Source organism: Diplotaxodon limnothrissa, linkage group LG7 (assembly GCF_057381915.1).
Source record: "Diplotaxodon limnothrissa isolate DT_005_m linkage group LG7, D_limnothrissa_male_GT1.1, whole genome shotgun sequence".
Classification (NCBI taxonomy): domain Eukaryota; kingdom Metazoa; phylum Chordata; class Actinopteri; order Cichliformes; family Cichlidae; genus Diplotaxodon; species Diplotaxodon limnothrissa.
The window spans coordinates 45,084,762-45,111,722 of NC_140602.1; the positions used below are offsets into that span (position 1 = coordinate 45,084,762).

The window sequence follows — 26,961 nt, forward strand, 5'->3', positions numbered from 1 at the left end:
ATGGAAACCCCATTACAGCTGCAGAACGATTTCTTCCCAGAGCAGCAGCTCCAGCACTGTAAGTACCAGCACTACTGCGGACGCGAGGATCGCCTCGGCAAGCAGCACGACCAATGCTGCACCTGCAATAATTGCACCTGTGATGCGAGAAAAAGCCTCGTCTTTCGCGGGACGTCGCCGGCCACTGTGGGAACTTTAAGGGCACCTTCGGAAACGTCTTCGAGGCAAGGCTGCCAGTACAGTGTCTGCGAGTTCACACCTTCTAGTCATGGTAGTTCATCCAGACATCATCATCATCCTCACCATCAGCAGCAGCAGCAGCATTGCCGCGATAGGCAGCGGGGCAGCCTGGGCAGCAGCCACAAAGACAGTAACTCCTACAATGAAATAGCCATGAGCAGCTGCAGATACAACGGCGGCGTAATGCGGCCGCTGAGCAACTTGAGCTCGTCCCGCAGAAACATACACGAGTTTGATTCCGAGTCCCAGCCTTTGCAGCCCATCTCCGCCGCAGATGCGTCGGACACTTTAGTATCCAAGCCGGAGAATAATTCAAGCACCCTGATGCCTTACGCATCGGGAGACGGAGGGGGAGGCTGCAGCCACAGCGGGGCCAAATCGGGTAAAAAGAAGAACCAGAACATTGGGGAGAAGCTGGGGCACAGGAGGGCCTTGTTTGAGAAAAGGAAACGGCTCAGCGACTATGCTTTAATCTTTGGGATGTTTGGGATCGTTGTTATGGTTATAGAGACTGAACTCTCATGGGGAGCGTATGGAAAGGTGCGTATAGCCCACTCAAAGTCCGTGCCTCGCAGTCCCATGTAGGCTAGAGTTGATTTAGGGGACATGTGACTCACGAAACAAGTGTTTTTAACGTTAAACAACTTGTGGTAGGATAAAGTGTTCTCAGGCAGGTCCCAGGCACGCAGGCCAAAAGGCCCACAGCTGTCCAGCCATGAAGGGGACCCCCCACCACCATCACCTCCAAAAAAATGAATGGGAGAAGAAGCTGCAATGTTAGAATTTGTTGCACTGTGTCCTAAAAAGCTAAATCGTGCCGTTTTTACTTACTTATTTATTTATTTTGGCACATTAGTAGGAGTTACTCCAGCATGTAAGACAAGATCTTCTGTCATGTTGTTGTGTCTTCTTTGACTTTACTGTCCTTGCTCTTTTGCAGGAATCCCTATATTCATTAGCTCTAAAATGCCTGATAAGCCTTTCTACAATCATTCTCCTGGGGCTGATTATCATCTACCATGCAAGGGAGATACAGGTAATGCTGATGCACTCTGTTGTTTTTTTTTGTTTTTTGTTTTAATCAAAGCATGTTTTATCAGTTTTATGTCTAATCTGCTGTATTTCTGCACACTTTTCCCCTTCTTTTACACTGTTACAGGTTGATTTTAAAGTCATTGCTGCTCATTTAGTGTCAGATTTAAGTATTTTGTGCATTTAATGCATGAACATTGTGAAACATGTGAAATGTGTGTTTGTTTCTTTGCCATCTTTTTTTTTTCTTTCAAAGAATCAAAGACTTTCTGCAGCCCTGTGAGTGTGTAAATGATGGGAGAGGTTGTTGCACTGGTGCTGTTGTAGGCCTAATCATCAGCTATTGAAGCCGCATTAACAGTTCATTATAGATATTGGGAAGATTAAGGAACTCCTCGCAGGGTTGAGTGGATGAATGATTATTAGCCTGAGATACTCCAACATGACAGTTTTATGACCATGCCTCGGAGCATTGTTGCATTACTGTGCTTCAGTACTCATGTCTTTGCCACAAATTTTCACTTCCTGCAGCATGGGCCTCCGTTGCATGCCAGACGGCTTCCATGTGCCTGATGTGTTTCTGTCTCTTTCTTTTTAAATTCACCTAAATGGGAAAAGCTTCACCTTAAAAGAAACACCACCCAAGCATTTTCTCAAATACTAAACAACGCCATGTTTAATCATGTTAATGGAGTTTCTTACCTTTGCACAAGAGGGTGATTTTAAAAATGCCTTCAGCTGAACTGTAAAAGCTGATCCAGCTGTTTTCATCTGACCTTATTTCTTCACTTTGTTGCCAGTCTATAGTCTCAAACTCAAGACGTAGCCTCATTTTGTTTATGAAATAGTGCATTACACTTTGATAAAACATCACTTCTTACCTCTTGCATCTGGCAAACAGAATCTTCATCAGCTTTGTTGGTATATTTAGCAGCTACAAACCCCAGGAGAGGATCAGTCATTAAAATAGCCCAACAGTAAAATGTGTCACTGCCTTGAGATCTCTCATTGTAAACCTTTCTTCATAAGAGATGGTAGAAAGGCATCATTATCATATTTCACCGTACAACAGAAGCTGTTTCATTTCCCCTGCAGATGGTTCCCAGGATCTGTGTATAAATTAGAAAGAAAATCATACGTTGGTATGAAAGTATCAAACCCATTTTTTTCTTCTTCTTCCTCTTTTTTTTGGCCATTGGATATTTCTGCTAAAATACAGAGCAAATAAATAAATCCATAAACAGAGCTTTTTTTCACCATTTGCTTATGCAGCTGCCGACCGGTGTAACAATTTAGTTTTGATGTAAAGAGACATTCTTTGTACACAGCATGTTTCTATTTAGGTAGAGGTATCAAATTAGTCCTGCATCAGCCACGCGGTTATTGTTCCCATTCACAGGAAACCAGTTTGCTGAGACGCTGAGACTACTTTTATGTATATATATCCTTGCTGCAATGTTACAGCAACACATCTGTATATTATAAACATGGATTCAAGAAGTTGAAATCTCTTTTCTCTGCTTAAAATGACTCTGAGGAACCGCTGTTTCCTGAGCGCAAGTGATTATTTTAGCTCTAAAGCAAGGATTTCTTTCCATTCCTTTAATTGTCAGCAGATGCATATTTAACACACAGGCAGGCTGCTCAGACATCTTTGATCAAGTCCCCTCTGACAGTCACGTCAATATCCACAACATTTTTCACCCCGCATAGCTCTCTTTTTGCTATAAAAGACATTTCCTCCTTTGTTGACCTAGAAAACTTTATTAAGGCAGTTGTTTCTTCACAGCTGATTATTGCAATTCGCCACATATTCACGCTGACTGAAGTAGAAGCTGGAACACTTTGATGAGTCAGAAAACATTATCAAGTCACCGCAGTCTTACTCACTAGACCTGCTCTGTAAATATACAAGTTGATTAGAAGGTCTGTCCTCTAATTCATCACATTCCCTTTGGGAGTAACCAGTCCCTGGAACTGACTTTGTCTCACTATTTAAATCCAGTTCACACTGTTATACTTCAACATCCACCACAACAGCTGCTCCCATCCCTCCTTGCCTGAGGCTCTTTTGTGTCAATTGTTGCTGTTTTTTGTGCCAGTTGTGGCTTTTTTGGTTCCTGCAGATTGACATATGTGCCTTCAAAAACGTACACATGCACATGTGTAGACGGCTGAATTAATTCTGAATCTGCCTTGCTGATGGTAAACGCAAGTACACACAAGCACACAGAACAGAGAGAGACCGGAGAGAGCTGATAAAATGTGTTTTTCTTTCTGATTTTCTCTGTCCGTGTGCTGCCTGCTACTCAATACACTTGTGAAAAAAACAAACTGATTGTTTTCTTTCGGTTTATTTTTTGTTTAAGGAAGATAAACTGAAACAGACTCCAGATTGAATCCTTAAACATTTAAATATCAGGACTAAATGAAGGTGTAATGCCCCAAATTGAAAATCCTGATTGAAGGTTGACTTTTTTATTAGCAGTGAGGTGCTACGTCGGGTGCATTAGGAACGACATAAACTTGTCCAATGCAAATTTTACCATTGCCAATATTTTGATAGATGATTAAATTGGGGTGATACAACAGTTAGCACATTCACTTCACTTCAAGAAGGTTTGAGATTGAACCTGGTCACCTGCAGGCACTGTGCTGAGTGCAAATGTCCAAAGGCATGCATGTTAGGTTAACTGGTGATTCTAAACTGGTTTGGGTGTAGATATTAGTCATGTGATGCACTGGTGATATGTTCAGTGTGTATGTCCAGTTTCACCTGGACTTTAGTGTCTTTGCAGTTAGGATTGATGGAGATGGATGGATTTAAATGCGCATTTTTCTACGTGACATCATGTTACTTCAGATTTTATATCATTAAGTCTTCACTATATCTCTAAATAATCTGGTGTCGTTTATTGGTGCTGAATTAGCCTTTTTTCCATTATTAAATGCAGAGATTTTGTACAATGCTTGCAAACACTGACAGTGATGTAATACAAACAAAAACCAGCAAATTGTCACACCAGACGAGCTGAAACAAGAGAATTTTTTGGGGGGGAGGGGGGTTCTTGATTTTTAATTTGGCATTTAATTTTTAACTTGATTATCTGCTTAACTGGCAGTTTTGGAAAGTCTTTTGAGAAAAGCTTCTCCAAAGTCAGAAACATTACTTTAACAGGTGGAAGAATACGACTACTGACTGGTAAATTTTCAGTGATTCGTAAATTCACACAGGGAAATCTGGCAGTGGCAAAGAGGTTATCAGATGCTATACAAGTATTAACAACAAAGTACAAAATCATATAAAGTCAATCATTTTAAAAGCTCAGCTGAAAGTAAAGCTACTGAAAGTGTTTCTTATGTATCTATAAATGTGATTAGGAAGTTTACCTAAAATATCAGAAGTAGAAGCTTTCGCTGCAAAGAAATGAACAACGTAACATCTAAAAACTCGTGTTTTATCAAATAGTCTAAACCTAAAGAGGAATCAGTTGCCAACTAACTTTCTGATAGTTGAATCATTCTGTCTTTGACCATGTTTTGTTTACCTCACATAAAGGCTGCCAAGTAGTAAGTGTAGCAAAGCAAAAAGTACAGTATTTTCCCATGAATGAAGTCAATGTAAATGTGCACTACAATGCAAAAGCCAACGACAATTGCTTCATATTTTCTTTCCAAGGAACAAGATGTGTAATTTTTTAAAGTGCTCTTGAACAATAGCTCTCCAGGATGGAGGTGTTTTAAAGATTTTCTTTGGACATTGCTAGAGATGGCACGATACCACTTTTTTATGTCCGATACGATACCGATATCATAAATTTGGATATCTGCCGATACCGATATGAATCCGATATAGTGTTTTTTAATCAACAAAACTGTTTTTTTAAATATCTTGCTGCATTTTGCAAGTCTGCAAGTTCATACTCAAGTTTAAAACAACAACTACACTAAAGCTATTCTGTTATACCTGTATACAAAAAAAATATTTCATAGTTCAGCAATACTGATCAATCTAATAAACTTAGACCTACACCATCCTCCCTATTCTGGTATTTTAAAGAGTACTTAGCAGAAATATTAAGCAACCTAACTAATAGGGTTCCAACTCCCAGCAACAACAAAAATAAATAAATAAAAAATAGGGAACCACCCCTCACGCGCCACCTCATGATGCTTAATCGACGTAATCAACCTTAATTTGATGCAGTGTGAAAAAAAATGCACAGAAATCAATTATTTTTCAAGAAATATTAAATAGATTCAACATCTTTCTTCAACAAAATTGCAGACTGCACAGATGGTACCTTCCCAAAGGAAAAAGTACTATAGCTTACTAGGGTATATATATTAGACTTAATAGTTACTATATACAGTAATTGACTTCTATTCATTTTACATCAAATTAAAACTTTGTGTGTCAGATAATTATTTATTAAAAGCTAGACATTTTAAATGAGAATAAGAAAGAAAAGTATGTCTTTGTGCCCCCTTTTCCCAGTTAATGCCCTATCGGCCCCCCTGGCTAAACTTTGCTAGATCCGCCCCTGCACAGTTACCAGCGTCAGCTACGTAGAAAAAGATCCTCGAGTAGAAAGTAATATTAAATAAATTCTAACAACAGCTTATCAAGCTTAAACGTGCTGCTGTTGTTCAGCCGCTGGTTTCCTCTTTCTGGTGCAAAGTGGGCCAAAAACAAAGACGGACTCGCGACAGAAAACCCGATCAGCTGATCATTTAAGCAGTTTCACGATTGAAGTAGCAGCCGGAGAGCGAGATGCAGTCGCTCGTTAAGCTTAACGCAGGAATGCTTTACAAACATTCAGAGATGGACTTACACACTTGCTTTACTTCTCTCGGGGATAACTTTGTCGGAGATGAAATGCCAGGTTGCTAGCGAAGCTCCAAATGCTATCCAGAGCACCGACAGGTCCCGCATGCCACAGCCGCTCTATCACGTGATGCATACTGCTCCGACTGCTAACGTTCTGAGGTGAGTTACGGCGTGTTGCAAGTTTTGTGAGGTGCTTTCGTGATATTTAATGGATCGGATTACATTTTTTATTTTTCTCCGATATCCGATCCAGTCATTTAGGTCAGTATCGGACCGATACCGATACGTAATATCGGATCGGTCCATCTCTAGACATTGCCCATTTTCAGAGGAATATTTTTACCTACTGCATGAATCATTCAAGTATTAAAAAACACCTAACTCAAGGATCAGCCGGTGTTGTGTCTACACATAACACACAACTTAGCAAAGAATGAATATTGAATTGAGTTGTTAGACACTTTGTTGCTAGCAGCCTGTCACAAAAGCTCATCCTTTGTTCCCGTTTCTTTAGCTGAACCAGTTTGGCAGACTTAAAATAGGATTTTTGTAACAAAAGGTGATTCCTAAAGAGCTATTAATCGAAAACTTGGCATAACTCAGCATGCTGTGGAGCGTGTCTTTAAAATTTTGAGGAAACAGGGCAGTGGAGGACAAAACAAGAAGTGGCAGGTCTAAAAAAAACTCTCTACAGCTCTGGAAGTTGTGTCCTTGACAAATTGGAAAAAAATCCAACAAAGACCTGACGCAGGACCTGAAAGATGCATCTGACACTCCAGTTTACTCGTGTACAGTTCACTGAAGACTCATCAGAAATAGTCTCAGTGGCAACAGGTCTGATGCAAAGAGTGTCTACAGCCTTTTGTAAACACAGTGGAGGCTCTGCCATGTCAGCATCCAAAGCAGCGCTTTAACAAGAAGCCTGGAAACTATTCTTGAAGACAAAAGTAATTATGAGAAAGCTTGTCTAAAAGAGTTCAAGCTCTATTTCTATATTTGTTTAGACAATTTCTGCATCTATTTCCCATTTTCCTAACAAAATGTAAAGAAATGAGGGGTGGCTACTCCAAATATTTGACATTAGAGCCTGAGTTCAGAAACTAATCGCTTTAAATGATAGATTTCCCATGTAGAGCTTCACCAACCCAAATATTTTTATTTTCTATCTGCAAATGACGTCCCCTGGAGAAAAAGTTTGAAAACCACCGCGCCCACCAAAACACAAACACACCCATCGACTGAGTCCTTATTTAGCATTACTGCATCAGCACTCTGTCAGCTGTTGTGTTATTCGGTTTTATGCAATGTTCTTAGGTTTAACACGCCCTCCCCATCCACATCCCCGCGCTTCATTTTTACGCCTCTACGAGAGCCTAATGTGTTTGCAATGTTGCAATATGAATTGCTGTTTCTAAAGTGCACTTTGCCATGTGGGAAATGTTGTTCCTGCAGTGAAGTAGATTATGCATGCACATCCATGTGTACTCACAGATGCCTGTCAGATGTAGAGGCATAAGTCAGGGTGATGAAATGGTTTCCCCACCACTTCTAGCCCCTTAAAACTGATTTACCTGTCAAGCTCGGTAAAGTCTGCGCTCTCTGATTTCCACAACACAGAGTTTGTTCTGCGCAGAGTGACTGAAAACTCAAAAAAAGGTCACTCTGAGCAGGCAGGAGAGAGGTCGGACACAGGCTGTCATTTGTTTAGGGATACAACTGCTGTGCTGCATTGGCAGTGAGGAGTGACCTACTGAGCTGAGTGTGCTTAAAAAAAAAGAAAAAGATTTGTCCTTAGTTTTTGTTTTGTTTTTAGTGTCCACAAGGAAAATTATATGTATTCCTCCCTCTACACACCAGCTTTGATAAAGAGCCGGAAGCATGAATCTCATTATACGTCTCCTTAATATTTCCAGATGAGTAATTTTTAGACTTCTTAGTTAGGCAATGCAGCTGTGTTGTGGAAGTTAACACAGCTGCATTGAGTGTGTAGCTCTTTCCTAACTTTGACTTGTCCTTGTCAGAGTCTGATATGAGCTGCAAGCTGCTGAGGTGGTTGATGAGTTCTCTCTGTTTTTCTAAGCGAACACAAACTGACATTTTGCAAGTTTCCCTCTTCTTCTCACATCAAAGTGTTGTGTTAAGGCCACTGCTGTGTCACTCTACCTTGTGATGACAGTTCTGCTGAGTTCTCTTAAACTAATGCAAAATGCTTTGGGGGCTGGGTTGGGGTTTTTTTTGTCTTTGATGTGTACTTTTGCGATAAGGGTCTGCGCTGATGTTTCACAGTCGCGCAATATTACATTTTTCGGTTCAGCGGAAAAGATAAAACAACAACGCGTCACCCAAACTGTGCCAGCAAAATTCTGCCAAAGCCAAACTTGGCTGTGCTCTGCAGATTGCCCCTGAGTGCTGCGTATGTGTCAGAGATATGGTGTAACTGCAGGAGACACTCTAAATTTCTCACAGTGAAATCTGTCCTCTACCTGAGACTCCAGACTGGAGTCAGATAACCACCACTGGCTGGTGACCTCAATGTTTTCACTGAACGTACCGCCTTTCAAGGGCACAGATACCAAACCACCCATAGAGTTGAGGATCCTGAAGATTATTTATGAAATTGCTCTTTTTGTGCGTGTGTGTGACTCCAAACATGCAGCTGAATGTAGATTATTAATGTGTGGCGACTTGGCTGCAGCCACAGCACTTTAAAGAAAGATTTATACGAGCTTTTACTTTGGCTCAGAAATGTTTCACTTTGCTCGAATGGAAAAATTGCACATGCAAATGTGAGACTTAATCTCGGAAGCGAAAGCAAACAGAATTTGCGAAAGCTTCAGATTTATTCTGCAAACTGGCCTCTTAGTGGCTCACTTTGATATCATAAATAAAGCATTGCATTAATGCCTAATTGGACTGAACCTCTCAACCTAATTCACTAATGAGATTGAGTGATTTCATTCTCAGTGACAAGATATATGTTCCCATCTCCACATTACACAGATTAAATATTGAGCTGCACTCCATTAGTTATATTGAGAGTAGTGAAACCAGTAACCAACCCAGCTAGCAGCGCAGGTGAGCTCCTCCGGGGCTGCACAGTGCAGACACAGGACATCGGCAGGCAGGGAATGAGCTCAAGACATATTCGGCTGTGCTGTCTCTCAGACTGACATGAAGAAGCCTTTTCGATGATGGGAAAGGGGCATGCACTCTGAGTGATTAGACTGTATTTTAAGTCCATCAGAAAACAAGATGAATGTCAAAGAGAAACCGCTGATGCTTTGATTTGGCCCGAGTTAGAAACAGGCTGGTGCCCTGTTCCCTGGGCTCTGTTGTACATTGCAGGGGATTAACGTCTGTGCTCTTGAACTGATTTTAGGTTTTTTTTCCTAAGGTAAGGTGGGGATTTTGGAGAGAGCTGTTTTAGAATAAAGGCACACAGTTAAGGTTAGGACACATATATAGATACAAACAAACGTGTCTTTCAATATCCATGTGATGAATATAGATTGTAAGAATTTAAAGGCCTGTTTTTCATCTATTATTTTTGTGACTAAATTTTTAGCCATTTTATTATTAAAGGAACGACCATGAAACTTTATTATAGGCATTCATACTGAGCAGATAAGGATAAATCCTAATCTCTTGTGTGACCCCACACACAGTTCACATTCAAATAATATGTCTGGGCAACTATTGGATGGATTGCCACTGAATAAAGTGCACATGTTTGTCTTTCCCCCAGGATGTACTGAAATATATTTAGTGACTCCTTAGCTTTTAATCTAATGCCATTAAGGTCTTGTCTTCTTCTTTTTTTTTTACCTGATCCTTTAGTTTATAACCTCACAGACTTAATGGCAGTCCCATCACTCTGAGCTGTACTGTGTGCTAATTAGAAATGTCACTGGCCACTATATTAGGTACCAGGTGCTAATGCCAGGTTAGATCCCCCTTTATATTTAGAACGTCTTTAATTCTTCATTGTACAGGTTCAACAAGGTGCTGGAATTATTCCTCAGAGATTTTAAAGCATAGTGACATGAAAGCATCACACAGCTGCTGCTGATTTTTCAGCTCCACATTCCCATCTTTGTGCTTTATTAGATTGTGACTGTGTGGGTCATATGAGGCCACTGTCATATGCAAGAAACCATGATCAGGAGATGATTTGAGTTTTGTGATATGGAGCTTTATCCTGTAGGAAGCAGGCATCAGAAGATGGGTGCACGCACTATGGCCATTGAGGGATGGACATGGTCACCAAGATACTCAGGTAGACCGGCGCTGTTACTAAGGGGTCCAATGTGTGTCAAAAAAACATCCCTCAAGCCAGTACATGCTCGGCAACCTGAACTGCTGATACAAGGCAGCATGGATACACACTTTCAACTTGTTTATGCCAATTTCTGGCTCTACCATCACCAGACAACATTTTTTTAGGCTTCTGTTATCCATTTTTGGTGAGCCGAATTATAGCCTTAGTTTCCCAGCTGGAGTGGCACCCATTGTGATCTTCTGCTGCTGTAGCACATCTGCTTCAAGGTTTCACATGTTGTGCATTCAAAGATGCTCTTCTGCATCACTTGGTTGTAACAAGCAGTTGTTTGAGTTTTTGTTGCCTGTTCATCACCCATCTAGCACCGATAACAATGCCACATTCAGTGTCACATAGATCTTCTTGCAGTCCCATTCTGACGTTCGGTTTTGACTCTAGCAGGTCATCTTGACCCTGTCTATAAGCCTAAATGCACTGAGCTGCAGCCATGCAATTGGCTGATGAAATATTTGCATTAACGAGCATTTGAACAGATGTACCTAATAAAGTGGTTAACAAGTGTACGCTAAGTAACATACACGTGTAGCATTTGAGCAGATTAAACAAGTTGATTTTAGCAACTAGGTTGCTAATTGACACCTGATAAAGTTTCTGCCACTTTTACAAAAGATTAACCGTATTTAAATGTCATATTTCCACACAGTGAGCACGACAAAGAAAGTCTATGCACAAGATTTTTTTTGAAAAGAAAAATGATTTCTTCTATTCTAGCTGTGCCTCTGTTTCATCTTCAAATCTTAATGATCCACTGTGTACGAGGTTAAGATGCGGCGCTCTTACCGCTTGAAATAGATTCTTTTTACCTTCTTTATCTTAAAAATAAACTTTCAGGTATGTTTCTCAAGTCACAGGCCTTTATTTTATTCTCATGTTAGGTTGGACATATTTTTAATAATCATGTCTCTGTGGTTATAATTTTCATTTATGTAATTGTCTATATGTAAATAAAATAAAAAATGTAATAATAATTTAATGATCACCACAAGATTTACTTGTGGACTCATTTGTTTTTTTGAACCTCTATTAATTGTTTCATATTTTCATTCTTAACATTAAAAAATGTAACTATGATGTAACTGAAATTATTATATTTATAGCCTGTTTTTATAGTACTTAAACCATCTGTGCTGTAAATAATTAACCTTCTATTTCTCATCAGGGCTTTTGTTTTTCACACTGTTAACATAAGTTTTTTCTTTTTTTAAAAAATAAACCTCACAGTTGAATATTTTTCATCCATAGATGCAGTTTCTTCCGCCTCTCTGTCATGGTTTTCCAGCGAGTATGAAATATTTCATGCTGTGCGGTTAAAGCCCCATGAGTATTGTATTTCAGGTCATCCATTACCATAATTGCTTTTACTCACCAAGTAGGCTTTCCTTATGCAAGCTCCTGCTAAATGTTTAATTACATTGTTTGGAGGTAACAAACTTTGTAACTGCTTTTGACACGACCGGTTTGTTGTTTAAAATGTAAAATAAAACGTCGCTTGTGCCGCGTACAAACAATAGATTTAGCCTCTTTCAGAGAGCTAATTCTGTAAGTAAGAGACCACAGTGTGAGTGGAGACACAGCTTGTGTTTCCATGTCTACATTACACTCAGCTGGAAAGCTGAACAGGACAAGCTGTGGTTAGAGTTACACACTTCTTTGTCAGATGTCAGTTTGTTAAAGGAGCTCAGTGTCGCTCATTTGATAGGAACAACCACAGCTGAAAATTTAATTCACGTGTTTTCTGTGTTTGGGGGAGGGCGGGGGACTTTGATTGTAGCTTCTGAATAAATACAAATGAGAGGCTACGTGGGGTTGTTGTACCATTTATTCACGGACTTGTTGCTGTTGTTGTTGGCTGGTGTTGTACTGTGCCGGCTTGTTGACAGCTGATATTTCCTGCACATTTCTTGGCTCAGAAGCTATAATAAGCGTGCAGTGTGCCGTTTCTGCATTAAAGCAGCTGAAGCTGTAGTCTCGGAGTCCCTTTGAAGCTGTCGAACTGTAGCATGTGGAGCACTCGTACACGTCTGTAGCGCAGTCTTATTGATTTCTGCGCGCTGGCTTTGTCCTTGAGATGAACGCTTTGAATGGGGAGCTTTATTTAAGATGTGAGAAACATGACTATTTCAGTGATTCCATTTTAGGTAACATGTCACAGCTAAAATTACAATCTAGGTCAGTGATCCCATTAGCCTTTCAGGAGTGGGACAGTTTTCTTTTTGATTCTATAATGAGAAATTCCAAATTAAATGGAGAGTAGCTGGCAAACTGCCGAGTCATGATGTATGCCTCCAGAGTGTCCGGAAAATTATGACCATATGATTTGTCATAAAGTTTAAGACAGACTGATTTGCAAATCATATAAGCCCTATATAAATGATTAAAAGTGCGAGGGCAAGGTAATAGATGCTAAAAGAGAGGCATATAATTGTTTTTGAAAAATACACCCACATTTTTAATGCTAGCTACACATTTTAAAAAGGTTAGGATCAGGTTTTCCTCTGTTTCTAACAACACACTCTTTAAATGTTTGGGGATCGAGGAGACCAGCTGCTGCAGTTTTGTAAATCAAATGCTTCTTGCTGCTTCTTGTTGTCTTTTTTTTTGCCTATTAATCCAATGTTTTCAATAGGCGACAGGTCTGAACTGCAGACAGGCCAGTTTTTCACCCTGACTCTCTTGCAACAGAGCCGTGCTGTGTACTCTGCGCAGAATGGGCTCTGGCATTGTCTTACACAAATAAATAAGGCCTTTCCTGACAGCAAGACAACAAGTCGAACGGTCCCTCTCCTCTTTAGCCTGGTTAGAGCAGCGCGCGTGAATTCAAGCATGAATTTAAAATTTGATACATAAGAACACAGACAGCTTTCCACTTCACCTCAGTCCATCTTACACGAGCAGAGGATGCAGCAGCATTTCTGTAACCTGTTTTTTTCTTTGCCAGTCAGTTTTGTTTTTCAGTGTTGTCCTTTGTGTGTAGGGATTTCTTCAGATACAATGTTTACTAATATTATGTGCTGCAAATGATGAATTATTCTAAAAATGGTCATCTAATTTTCTTTAAAATCTTTTTACTCCTATTCAGTTCAATTCAGTTTTATTTATATATTGCCAAATCACAACAACGGTCACCTCAAGGCACTTTATAGGTAAAGACCCTACAATAATACAGAGAACCCCCCTATGAGCAAGCACTTGGCAACAGTGGGAAGGAAAAACTTCCTTTTTATAGCAAGAAACTTCCAGCAGAATCAGGCTCAGGGAGGGGCGGCCATCTGGCGTGACCAGTTCGGGGGATGGGGACAGGACAAAAGACATGCTGTGGAGCCAGGCATCAATAATAACTAATGATTAAATGCAGAGTGATGTATAAACACATTAACAGCACGTTAAAAGAGGTGAGTGATGAAGATACACTTAATGCATCATGGGAATCCACCAGCAGCCCAGACCTATTGTAGCATAACTAAGGTATCACTCAGGGTCACCTGATTCATCCCTAACTATATGCTTCATCAGTAATTAAAGTTATAAGGCTAATCTTAGAATAAGAGAGGGTTTCTGTCTCCTGAATCCAAACTGGGAGCTGGTTCCACAGAACCGGGCCCTCAAAGCTGAAAGCTCTGCCTCCCGTTCTACTTTTATCCTGTAAGTGAGCCAGTGGTCTGAGAGTAAGGAGCTTTATTGGGATGATACATTAATATGAGGTGTTTAAGATAAAATGGGGCCTGATTATTCAAGACCATGTATGGGAAGAGAAGGACTTTAAATTCAATTCCAGATTTAACTGGGAGCCAAGCCAAGCGAGAACTCAAAAGGGTTTTTTGATGGCTCCACCTCTCGAGTTATATCACTGACACGTTTAAGATGACCTGACTGCTTGTGAGATGTTGCCCCTGCAACATGTGCATTTATGAACAATAGAAACTCAACGACATAGTTGCAGACCACATAAAGTTACAGAGCGGCATCACCGAGTGCCTCTGAATGGCACAGAGAGAAAAACTCGCTAACGCTCTGCCGACTCAGTAACTGCAGTGTTTCAGCTGTTCTCTCGCATTAAGATCAGCACAAAACCTCTGCAGCGAGCATCATGACTTTTTTTTAACTATACATTTTCTGTGACTTACGACATAACCTGAAACTAATCCTTCCATTAAATATCTGGGTTATTTTTTGATTTTCATTTCTTACCATTGAGTAAGCAAACAAATACTTCAGTATTATATAACACATTAATAGGACAAATTGTGAAGATGTTCCTCTTACTTTAATAATTCTTGTACATTTCTGAGCTGAAAGATGAACAGAACTGTGCAGGATGTTGTTTCAGAGGGCTGTAAGCAAAATCATTGTACTGTATATCATAGTTAAGCCTGAGAAGTCAGTGGACACCCCATAATTTATTACCGAGTACATTAGGGAGGTTTCGGACGGCACGTAATAGTGCAGTTTTCCTTTTCTTTTTTCCCCCTTCATAAAGGCGTCTGCTCTCATGGCAAAAAAAAAGCTGCCAGGAAACCTCGATTGGATTTGCTGACAACAATGTTTTGTGAAAAATCTACTGCCACTTGTGACAGCTTGTACAGGCGCAGGACCTTGATGTGATTGAGTGGATAGAGCGGGCGCATTAGAGAAGGGATACCAGTGCGAGGTGTCAGAGAGAGGAATACAGTTTGGAGCACTTTTTATCTACAAGCCTCACAATACAAAGCAACAGGTATAAAATTGAGATCGCCTGTTTACAACCTTTAGCGTGAGAAGTGGAGACCGTGAAGGAGCTGATATTGGTAGTTGTGTGAGGACACGAGTTGAAGATAGCTGTAGAAAGTGATAAAGAGGAGTGAAGGGACATCAGCAGGAATGACCATGTGAGAAAGCTCCTGCGTGTATATGACAGAGGACGGGGTGGAGAAGAGCGATGGGAGGTGTTGAAATCCACTCACACTGAAGTCCCCAGTGAGACAGCCAGCCTTCTGGTCAGGGTGGCCAGGCGATCAGCACCTAATGCTATGTGGAGGTGGCAGATGTTCTCATTAGTATACTGCTTAGAAGTTGAAAATGCTTACTGCACACCGCTAATGTATTGCCTGATGTAATAATATTTTATTTTAATGCATTTTAATGAAGAAGTCAAAATTTTCAGTCATCTTCAGAACAATTTATTCTACAGGCACTAAGATGCTTTACACTAAGGATTGTCATTTATTCCAGAAATTTCAATAATTTATTGTATGCAGAAGCTGTTTTATACAGCATTGATGAGTCTGCCGTTTCATGGCTTTCTTTTTCTTTTTACATTATTTAGTTTTCACGTCAAAGTAGCTTTAAAAAGTCCATACTGCCCTGACAATCTTTAAATGTCTCGGTTTTGTTGAAAAGGTAAAACTTTAAAGAAAACTGGTTTACAATCATAAGTGAACATCTGAAGTCTTTGGACTATTTTGTTTTTTAAATTTGATGCTGAAATAACCGTTTACTGTACCAACAGTTAAGTTGTCCGCTGCCACAGTGGATTTTAAATCAAGCAATTGAGATGTGGGTGAAGTGCAGACTTTCAGATTTAAATCGATGGCTGTAACAAAGGTATTGCATTAACTGTTTAAGAACTGCAGTCGTTTTTATAAGTAGTCCCATTTTCAGCTGCTTTCAGATCAAAGAAAATAAACACACAAATCCTCTCTGAACCCAAGCTCATTTAAGATGGACTGGGGTGGAAACTAACTCTGCTGTGGTCAGAACAACCAAAGGTTTCCACATTTTCAAAAGCGTCTTTAATGCTGAATGGCATACGCAGGTTTTAGAGGAACATATTGCCATCCAGAAGTCTTTCTCAGAGGTTTCCAGTGTTTTACACACATCGCAACAGTGAGTCTGTGTTGAAGTCAAACAGCTGAGCAGCTGCGACCCCACATCAAGCAAAAATGGGGAAACGTTTGACTTTCAAAGCTTTAGTTCTCAAATGCTTTAAGATTGTTGTTAAAAAGGGGGGGTGATGCAACACAGTGGTAAACATGACCCGGCCCCAGTCTTATTTTGTTACAAAGACCTTTGGCATTAAAGGAAATGGGAAAAATAGCAACAAACGTTCCTTAAGGCATTAAAACTTACACACCTGGTGTGGTGCGCTCACAAACACAGATATGACATTAAAGCCATGATGAGGTCATTAGATGTTGTATATATCTGTAAATATCTGAAAGCTTGTAACATCCTCCCCTTGTCATGAAATCTTTTCCGTTTTCTTTGGCTACACTTCCTTCAAATGTTCTGAGCACAGTTTCTTTTTAAAAAAAAATGTAATTTAATGGCTTGAGGCGATTTGCTGTTTACTCTTTAATGGGCTTAATGATTTCCTGTAGTGTGCTGTGTCAACATGATGAAAATTTCAGCTGTTTCCTTTTGTTTGATTGCTTTTTCTACCCTTCATCACTCTCATGGTGCCCTTTCCTTGCAGCTATTTATGGTGGACAATGCAGCTGATGACTGGAGGATAGCCATGACATACGAGCGCATCTTCTTCATCTGCCTGGAGATCCTGGTGTGCGCCATACACCCCATCCCAGGCAACTACACCTTCACCTGGACGGCACGCTTGGCCTACTCCTACGTGGCATCCAAGACGGATGCAGATGTGGACATCATCCTGTCCATCCCCATGTTCCTGCGCCTGTACCTCATCGCTCGCGTCATGCTGCTGCACAGCAAGCTCTTCACCGATGCCTCGTCCCGCAGCATCGGTGCACTCAACAAGATTAACTTTAACACGCGATTTGTGATGAAGACTCTCATGACCATCTGCCCCGGCACTGTGCTGCTGGTCTTCACCATCTCGCTATGGATAATCGCTGCATGGACAGTGAGAGCCTGCGAGAGGTGCCTGGATCAGTTTTCTCATGCTATGCCGCGCTGCTCAGCATGAAACATAGATAAGGCTTAAAAATAGATAGAATACTCACTCTCTGTCTGAGCATCAAGATAGAAGGATTAACACAAGCTGTAAGAAAAGATTATGAAACTGCAGAGTCCTGAAACATTGGATTTTAGGCATTACAGTCGCTAAAACCTCTTTTTTTTAAAAAAGAAATAAGTAGCAGTTTGTTCAGGTGCATGAAGGTGTGTCAGTCTGATACATTTATTATTCATTACAGGTACCATGATAACCAGGACATAACCAGCAACTTTCTTGGAGCCATGTGGTTGATCTCAATCACGTTTCTTACCATTGGTTATGGGGATATGGTCCCACATACGTACTGTGGGAAAGGAGTCTGCCTCCTGACTGGCATTATGGTGAGATTATGATGCTTGTTTTGTTTTTTTATCAGCTTGTGAAACTATTGAAAGACTCTTATTAATTATGTAAAAGCAGCCGATCTGCTGCTAATTTATCGTGACTGAAAAATATTGACAAGTAAAGGAACGCTGTATATTTTCTCTGGCTCCCAGGGCGCTGGCTGCACTGCCTTGGTGGTGGCTGTGGTGGCAAAGAAACTGGAATTAACCAAAGCTGAAAAACATGTTCACAATTTTATGATGGACACCCAGCTAACCAAAAGAGTAAGTGAAAGCGCTGCAAGGTGTCATAGATGCTTTATTTCATTACAGTCTTAAGCAATTTTGTTTTTGCACCCTAAGGTGAAAAACACAGCTGCGAACGTTCTCAGGGAGACGTGGCTCATCTACAAGAACACTAAACTGGTGAGGAAGATGGACCACGCCAGAGTCAGGAAGCACCAGAGGAAATTTCTCCAAGCCATTCACCAGTAGGTGCCGTGCTCTTAACCCTGACCTCGCCACTTTTCTTCAGCAATTTCATTCACCAGAGCAACACAAACCTGAAATCTGAATTGTTTGACACCTGTAGCAAAGCTTTGTGCTCATAGATTTGGAGGATCTTGTATTTTTATAACCATGCTTTGACTTGACTGATTTCACAACTTCCTCTGCTGATGTTTGAATGTTATATATGTATATATACACAATGACTCATTGGAGATTCCTGTAAAGCATTTACCCGTTTTTTAAAAGGCATAAACTAGCATCATGAAAAAGAAACTCTGTGTAAAGTTCATTTTACCTCAAAATATGCAGGTTTTACAGAATTCACAGGAGTATGATATCGATTTCTCCACCTTTTGCTGTCAGGTTGACTCTTGTGTGTCTTCTTCGCTGTGAGTCAGATGTCAGGCTGACCTCAGGGCTGACACATTTCGGTTTCTACTCCTCTAGCGCTTGCTCAGACATTCACCTGTCAGCTAGTGTTTTAGTGGGTCCCCAAGGACCCCCAAAGTGCTATCTCACTCCAAAACAGTATTGATTTTAACCTCACCTCACTGTTGTTTTCCTTCAGCTTACAGTGCTTACCAGCACAGCCACACTGAGGCTTCTTTCATTAACTGGCAATCACCTCGGCGCTTTATTAGAATAAATAATAGCAAATACGCTGGTATATTGTTCATACTCAAGTAAAAATGTCCTCTGTTTGTATGTTTGTTTTGCTTTCTGTGGTTTTATTCACACACACATATATATATATGGTGTACTGTGTGCAACTTTGCTTTGCTCGTGAATCTTTTGGACACACATTTAAGTTTTAACGGCATTCGGATGTTTATTGGGAAGGTAGGGAAACACAAATATACACAAACTGTCTGCTGCTGCTGCAACCCGCATCCAGACTTGCAGTTTAATAGCTTTCTCTCATTGTTGCTGCTTTTCGAGTCATTATGCCCTTGCTGTTGGGTTCAGGTGATTCGCGGCATTGATGACGGCTTCTCATGTCCACCTCCTGTTCTCTTGGACAGCCTAATAATGGAAATGGCTCAGAGCTAAAGTGCAATCTATAAAGAACCAGATTCAGTTGGGAAAAGTCACGTTGCTCTGTGTGCTTAGAACGACCACTCAGCGTGGTATCAACATCTCCTGGTCACATTCTTTGTGTTAGAGAGATTCGGTCTCGGTTATGAGGCAGAGTGTTCACGGGGTTCGTGTGGGAGAGTTTTAAGTAGGGCCTGTAGCCTAATCGCAGGGTGTGACAGACAAACTCTGGCGTGCAATTAATATAGAATAGGAAGTGGATTAACAAGTGGAGGCTTTTAATAGGCCTACAGCAATCTTTGACTTCCTCTACTGGTCAAAGTTGTAAGACAGTGAGAAAACTTTGCTCACACATCCTTATTAGTTGAGGGGGGTAAAAGCTGTTGTTAAACAGACACTTCTGGTTTGCCGGCATTAACAGGAAGATTGCTTTTATTCACTGTCTTTCTGATAGGACCAGAAAAGGCTAAATTAGATTCAGAGAACAAAAACAGCTGCAACCACCAGAAACGGTCCACGCAGGGTAAAATGACAAACTGGTTTCAAGATGAGGGAAGTCAGGAGAAGCGGTGGCTGCTCTTCACAGGTGACAGTGTAGCGATGAGGGTTTCAGCAGCCAGACGTGAGCAAACACAGTTTGCCATCTGACTATGTTTATCTGATATTGTAATAATTCATTTGTCTACTTCATGTTTCCTTTTTGTTCCTGTTTTGTTTTTGTTTTTCCTGTTTGTGTCGACACAATGCAATAGAGCTCGAAAGTAAGTCTTCGCCTCTCATGTAGATACAGACCTGTTGTGTGCATGCTAACGAGAGCTTGTCCTTGAACCCAATAACTACCAAAAAAAAAAAAAAATTACACTCCCTCATTTGATAAGTGAAATTCATCCCTCAAAAATCTTTGCTTCACACAACCCAGTCACACCTGCTAAAAGTGTGTTTTTCTTAGTTGGCATGTCAGTTTGACGAAACACACAGCATCACATTTTTCTTTGTCTGATTTAAATCACCGGTACAGGCACCTTGTTAGTGAACAGATATGCGCTGCACATTGTATACACACCCACAGATGCAGTTTAAGTGAATTTCAATTATCAATGATGGAGGGTGTTTTTCTTTCCATTTCTGCATGGATGTGATGAGACTTTTGATCTTTAATCAGAAAGCAACTGATTAAACTCCAATCGACTGTGCTTTCACCTACCGAAGGATGACGACCAGAGCGGCATTAGCCTGCAGACGTGTACGTTCTGTGATACCCCAAAAAGTCATGCGATACGCCCAAGCGGCCACGCTCGCACAGATCAGGGCTCAGGGTCATCTTTCGGCAAGTGGAACCATTGTTACGCCTGTTACGACATTTGCAGCTACATTTCCTCCATTTCCCTGTTGGATGACACAGTAGCAGAGATGCCAGTCCATTGTTGTTGTCATGGCTGGTAAACAGCATAATAGCAACGACATGCAGCTGCCATGCAAGAAGAGTTTGGAGACACAACAACACTGAGGTCCTTTGGATGACTCGTGCTAGAGGCACGGTATGACACAAGTGCTAGCCAAATGTCTTGCAGAATGTTTTAGGCCATAACGGCTGTGAAATCAAATGTCTCCCTTTGGGGAGGAAGTCTTTTTCCATGCGCAAGGCTGAAGGAGGAACCATAGTGGGGACAAAAAAAAAAAAAAAAAAGCAGGACAGTGAGCGCTTGTTAGCTCAGAGATCAGCGAATTGAACAAAGAGGGAAGTGACCTAAGAGGAAGGTCAGGGTAAAGCCTTGAAGAAATCCCGTTTGTGCTCGAGAGGCTGCAACTGTGACCAACAGTGTGAATGGTCAGCAGGGACAAGGGCGACGGGGGGGGGGGTAAAAAAAGAAGACGTCAGACCCATCCATTACTTTGAAGAATAATTTGCATTTCTTTTCACCATGAGTTTAATGGAGGTCATGACAAATAAAGCAACTTGAGAGGGTAAAAAATGTGGAGCAGCACTAACTGAGATTGAAACGCTTAGCATAGCCGTTTTCCCCCGATGAACACCAACCGCATATAAAGTGCCCGTTCACAAAGGGAAGTGCCCATGAGCAGTGACTGATTGTGGAAAACATACTTTGAATATAAAATAGAAGGTCAGCAGGCTTTCTCGCCCTCACCTCAACCTGCCCTCTGACAGCTATTGGTCTTCCAATTGTGAAATGTATATTTCTAACAGGTCTCATGTCAACTACAAAACCATGTAACCCCGAACACCTATTATCTTCTGTAATTTAGAGCAGACCACTGCTCTTTTCTTTATTTGTTTCATTATAACTAGAAGAATATAAGAGTGATGTTTTGAAATTTGTTCTGCATTTGTCTGAGAGTCTTCTTTGTATGAAGCATAATGGGGCTAAGGTGGCAGGACATTTTTGCCCTATGCTTGAAGTTTTCTTTAGTGGCTTCTGTGGCACTCTCTGTTGGTCTTCGCTGCACATTTGGGAGTTTCTCGATGAAATATCAGTCTCCCTCGAAGACTCTTGAATTTCTTCGTCTTTAGCAATCTTAAAATTTGACCCTCAATCATCACCTAAGAATCAGACTGTATTAATGGTGTATTATTATTTTTAAGCGACTCAGGAGGAAGGAAAAAAACCCTCTTTAATATGTTGATGCCACGTGGCTAATACTCTACAATAGTGCACATTTTGCTGTTTTTAAGTCCCCTGAGAAGAAGAGTTTAAAATGGTGCTTCAGTAGCATAATTAAACAGGAGCTGTAAATTATTTAAGCACATTTTATAAAGTAGGCAATTTTCAGTCTTTGCAGGTAGGATTTTTGGGTGATAGAAAAATTAGCGTTTTGCATGGTTTTTTAGCCCACAAGAGAGTTTCTGGAAAAATCTTTTCATTTCCTGCCCGCAATTAACAATTAAAACGATTCTTTAAGTTGTCACTTAAAAAAAAAGAGAGAAGAAAAAATAAGAAAGAAAAAAAAAAGTTGTCACCATGACACGATTTTCTCTGTTCTAATGGGAATATTGGAAAGTCTCAAAAGGGAAGCAGGCTCATAGCTGCTGTTTAAAGGTTAAACTTTACCCTCTGTGTTAATACAAAACAGTGTGTGATGTTTTTGGCTCTCTGGGTGACTAAATGGGAATAGTAAAGAGAAAAAAGTTAACCAGAAGGGAACTTTACAGGAACAACAGCTGACCTTTTTACCCTTGCTGTTGATGTTTTCTAATCTCATATGTCAAGAAGACATACAGTAGGACTTGATAAATGCTGTTTACACTGTACCCAGATATGACCCCCCACCCCCATTCCCTTGTGGTGTGTATTGGTTGAGTAGGACGCAGAGCTGATTTCATTCACCCCCCGTGGCAGCTCCCTCTCCTCCCCCCCACCCTTTCTTTCTCCGTGGTCTCCTTTCCACTTGCATGCAGCTCAACCAAGCAGACTGCCCCTCCAAACCCTGCATTCTCTACACATATCCCATGCATGTCCTGGGAGTGTTCTTCATGTGTATGCCTTGTGTGTGCACAAATTTACAACAAGAACAAAAAAGAAAAGAAAAAGAAAAAACATATCGACACTAATAGCGTCAATTTATTGGGTTCTGAATGGTCTTGTGTTCAGATTGAGAAGTGTTAAAATGGAGCAACGCAAGCTGAATGACCAAGCAAACTCACTAGTGGACCTTGCTAAGGTAAGCTAGACTAACAGTACACTGCTGCCTTTGTAGGTTTCCTCCCTCTGTGTGGCTGAATCCGATGCATGCTAGCTGACTGGCTGAATTAGTTGTGTTTTCTAATATAAATCAAAGTCTACAGGTGTCAAATAAACAGACAGGCTTTACAATCTGTGTGTTGATTGCGGTTGACTGCGCTCACCTGGAATTCAATTTGCTTGGGGTATGAAATAATAACGCATCTTCATTTTGCAGTGTAAATCACTGTCCCCGGGACAAAAAAAATTACTGAATGGGAGTAATGAGAAACCCGGCACAGTTTTTCCCTCTATGTATTCTCTGATGTTTGTCTCCAGATGCACTAAACAGAAGTCGACAAACCTTAGGGAAAGACCAGGCAGTGCGCCAGCCTGACACAGCAGAAACAGTAACCTGGAAAGGGAGACACACTGTGATCTGATGATTCAGCCAGAAATAAAGGCAGAGAAAAAGAGGAGAGAAAAGCAGAGCACTCTGACATTCAAAAGTACACCACAGTCAAACTGGATTCAGGCCAGCATGTCATGAAAGGTATTAGTTAATATTGCCTAATCACCTCATGCTGTAAAACAGCACGGAAACCTGCGACGTGACATTGAGTAAGGTGGCTTATGGCCAGTGTTGTATGAGTCTGCAACCATAGGAGGGCAGTGTGGCTTCAGTCTTTTCACGCTCTCGGTGGAAAGACGGAGCTAAATAGAGCTGAACATATCTTTTTGGAAGATGCATTGCCACTGCAGTGCACAGTGAAATTCCTCAGATCATAACGTATCCCCTTATTTCATTATCTCCTCCAGAGTCACTTATACAGACCCTGTTTATTCATCCAGCGTGACATAAACGATGTGACATTGGCTGAATGCAGTTTCCTTCCACAGGATTTTTTTTTCTTTTTCATTTTTTCCAGTACATATCCTTAAATTACAAAAGTGCTCACTCAAGTGGCTTTAACAACCATCTCTGCCACTCTGCTCGCGCTTCTTCCCTCGTCTTGTACAGAAATTGGTTTATAATGTCAATTTGCGGTTTTACATTACAGCCCAAGTGGATGTCTATTAACCACCTGTATTCTTGCTCCATCACATATATTCCTCAATGATCTACTAATGGTTTTCTTGCTCTCTATCATCCATTCCACCTTATTTGAGCATGTTCTCCTTTCATTTCACGGTTTGAAACTTGGAGGCCTGTGCCTGGATGCAATCATTTCTTAATTACACTAAGAGGAAAAAGACCTTTATTGGATTGATTTGATATTAATAGCACAACCCTAACAACAGTTGTCAGGTTAAGTAGTGTCATGGCTTCCTTAGTCCTCACTGATTCATATAAACAAGCTATCCCATCATCCCCGCCTCAAATCAGAAGAGGACAAGGTAAGTGATGGATGACATCGCCTCTAAGCTGCCAGGGGTTATTAGTCCTGCACTGAATAGTACCTCAGAGACCACCTTCCAGCAGCCTCACCACCACTTCTCATCTGGAATGTGACATGAATTTCTTAGGCTGTTGCTGACTATTTTGGAAGCCCAAACCGTTTTAGAGAAGAGTAGTTATACGGTAGTTATATAATTTTCATGGAGGTTTTTTTTGTTTGTTTGTTTGTTTGTGTGTTTGTTTGTTTTTCTTTTCTTGTTGTTGTTTTTTAATAGCCTGTTATGAGATGGCTGATGCATCAGAAGAGCATTATGTGAAGTCAGCAGGCACCTTTCCTGTCTCCTCAAGGTCACAAACTAATGTACTCTGGTCTGCATGAAAACATAAAGCTCCTGTAAACTGTCCAAATAAAATTCACCCTTCTAGATCAGTTTACGGTAGATACTGTGCTCCCAATAATGTTCCTCTGACCTTATTTTGAAGGATGGTGAAGGTTTCTCTGGGTGAGACACAAGCCATTGCAGACAAGATGGATAAAATGGCAGTATCATAAAGCAGTTTGTAAAATCTGAACTGTTGATTCAGCTCAAGAAGCCTGCGCAGGAACATCTTACCGTGCAGTATTACGACAGCGTGCAGCCTGACACATAAACTGAAGCATTGGTGCAATCACCATCCTGTCATATAATGCAGGTTCTGTACAGGCTGATCTCGTGTGTGGCGTAAGGTGTATACACTCACTGGACACTTTATTAGATGCACCTTGCTAATACCAGGGTGGACCCTTTTTTGCCTTCATAACTGCATTAAGTCTTCGGGATACAGATTCAGCAAGAAGTTGGAAACATTCTCCTGAGAGATTTTGATCCATATTGACATGACAGCATCACACAGTTGCAAATGTGTTGGCTGCACATAATGGAAATCTCACATCCCACTACATCCCAAAGGTGCTCTATTGGATTAGGTTGTGATGACTGTGGAGGGCGTTTGAGTACAATTTTGATGATTTGAGGAGCATGACATGGTGCACTATCCTGCTGAAAGCAGCCATTAGCAGATGGGCACACTGTGGCCATAAAGGGCATAAAGAGATGGACAAGATCCGCAGCAATATTCAGTTAGGCTGTGGCATTTAAATATTCATTTGGTACTAAGTGGCCAAAGTGTATCAAGAAAATATCCTCCACACCATTACAAGTAAATTGTAGCTCCGTTTCCTGTTCTTAGCTGACAGAAGTGGCACCCAGTGTGGTCTTCTGCTGTAGCTCATCAATATGTTGTTCATTCAGAGATGCTCTTCTGCATACCTTAGCTGTAACGAGGAGTTGTTTGACTTCCCGTTGCCATCCTATCAACTCAAAGCAGTCTGGCTGATTAGAAGTTTGCATTAACAAGCAGTGGAGCAGGTGTACCTAACAAAGTGGCTGTTGAGTGTATCCGAGTCATTACTGCACTCAGTCATGAACATTTTTTGTTGTCATTTAAGAGAAACATGAAATCCTAAAATACTTTGAATGTGATGGTGAGTTCTTCCTTCTATCTTGGTTTAGCAAGCAAATATTGTGCAATACAGTGAAAAAAGCCTGTAACATCTGAAACTGTGAGCTTTATAGATCTGACTCAGACTGTGGAAGCATCATATTAGCTGAACTTTTATTGCACTTTTACACAGCATAGCGCCATTGATGTTTATTCACGATTTCTGACATTGAAATTGCAGGCAGAATGTGAGTATTGTTTTCAGACAGACGTACAAATAGATATACATCAGTTTATTATTTTAAAGTCATTCTTTACTTTGACTTTGATGTGTTTGAACAGTGAATCTTTAGCACTCGTAGCCTCTTGTAACCAGTTTTCTTTCTTCTCTTTTCAGAACTATCAGTGCATCTTGATGTGATGAAAATGCATTTTCCCTATTTTTTTTAATGTATAATAAATTTTCTGGTGGTCCATCAAAAGTAACGTCGGTTTGAAAATGTTAACAATAAGCTTGTTTTATCTCTCCTATTCCAGACTCAGAACATCATGTATGACATGGTATCAGACCTGAATGAGAGAGGGGAGGACATGGAGAAAAGGATTGCCCTGCTGGAGACGAAGCTGGAGACTCTACTGAGTAACTTGCAAGCTTTGCCCGGACTCATCAGCCAGGTCATCAGCCAGCAGCACAGGGACTTTCTGGAGGTGCAGCTCCAGCCTTATGACAAACACAGCCCTGAGCGCTCACAGTCAGTGTCCCGGCGGAGGTCGTCCTCCACGGCACCGCCCACCTCCTCCGAGAGCAGCTAGAGTCCAGGGGGAACGCCTCCACTGGAGACTTTTGCCATCATATGGCCAAGTTGCATTTATCGTAAAGCCTTATGGTTTCAATAAGTATTATCCAAATTCTGATGACAGAATCCAAGATACTGGGGACAATACATTTTAATGGATAACTTCATGCTGTTATTTATTTTTTTATTACCTCAAAAGATGTTGTTATCCTTGCTCTGGTGACATAAAAATAATGGCGCTTCCCTCAGTAACAACTAAAAGGCCTATCGATGGGGCTGTGATAAGAACTCTTCTCCATCTCTATGCAGAGGTAGCCAGTTTTAGGTAGCAGAGTTACCAAGTGTGAAAC

The 26,961-nt window shown here is 40.9% G+C and overlaps 1 protein-coding gene across 2 annotated transcripts; it reads left to right on the forward strand.

Moving 5' to 3' along the window:
- On the forward strand, positions 1-26,627 carry kcnn2 (potassium calcium-activated channel subfamily N member 2). 2 transcript variants are annotated; one of them, XM_085358181.1, is made up of 9 exons: positions 1-780; positions 1,181-1,276; positions 16,894-17,312; positions 17,588-17,729; positions 17,886-17,996; positions 18,075-18,202; positions 20,009-20,017; positions 22,865-22,934; positions 26,352-26,627. In XM_085358181.1, the coding sequence occupies exons 1-9, from the start codon at positions 1-3 to the stop codon at positions 26,625-26,627; spliced, it is 2,031 nt and encodes a 676-aa protein (XP_085214307.1). The 2 variants fall into 2 exon arrangements, with proteins under 2 accessions (XP_085214307.1, XP_085214308.1); XM_085358182.1 differs by lacking the exons at positions 20,009-20,017; positions 22,865-22,934 and having other exon boundaries at positions 26,352-26,388.
- The last annotated feature ends 334 nt before the right edge of the window (positions 26,628-26,961 follow it).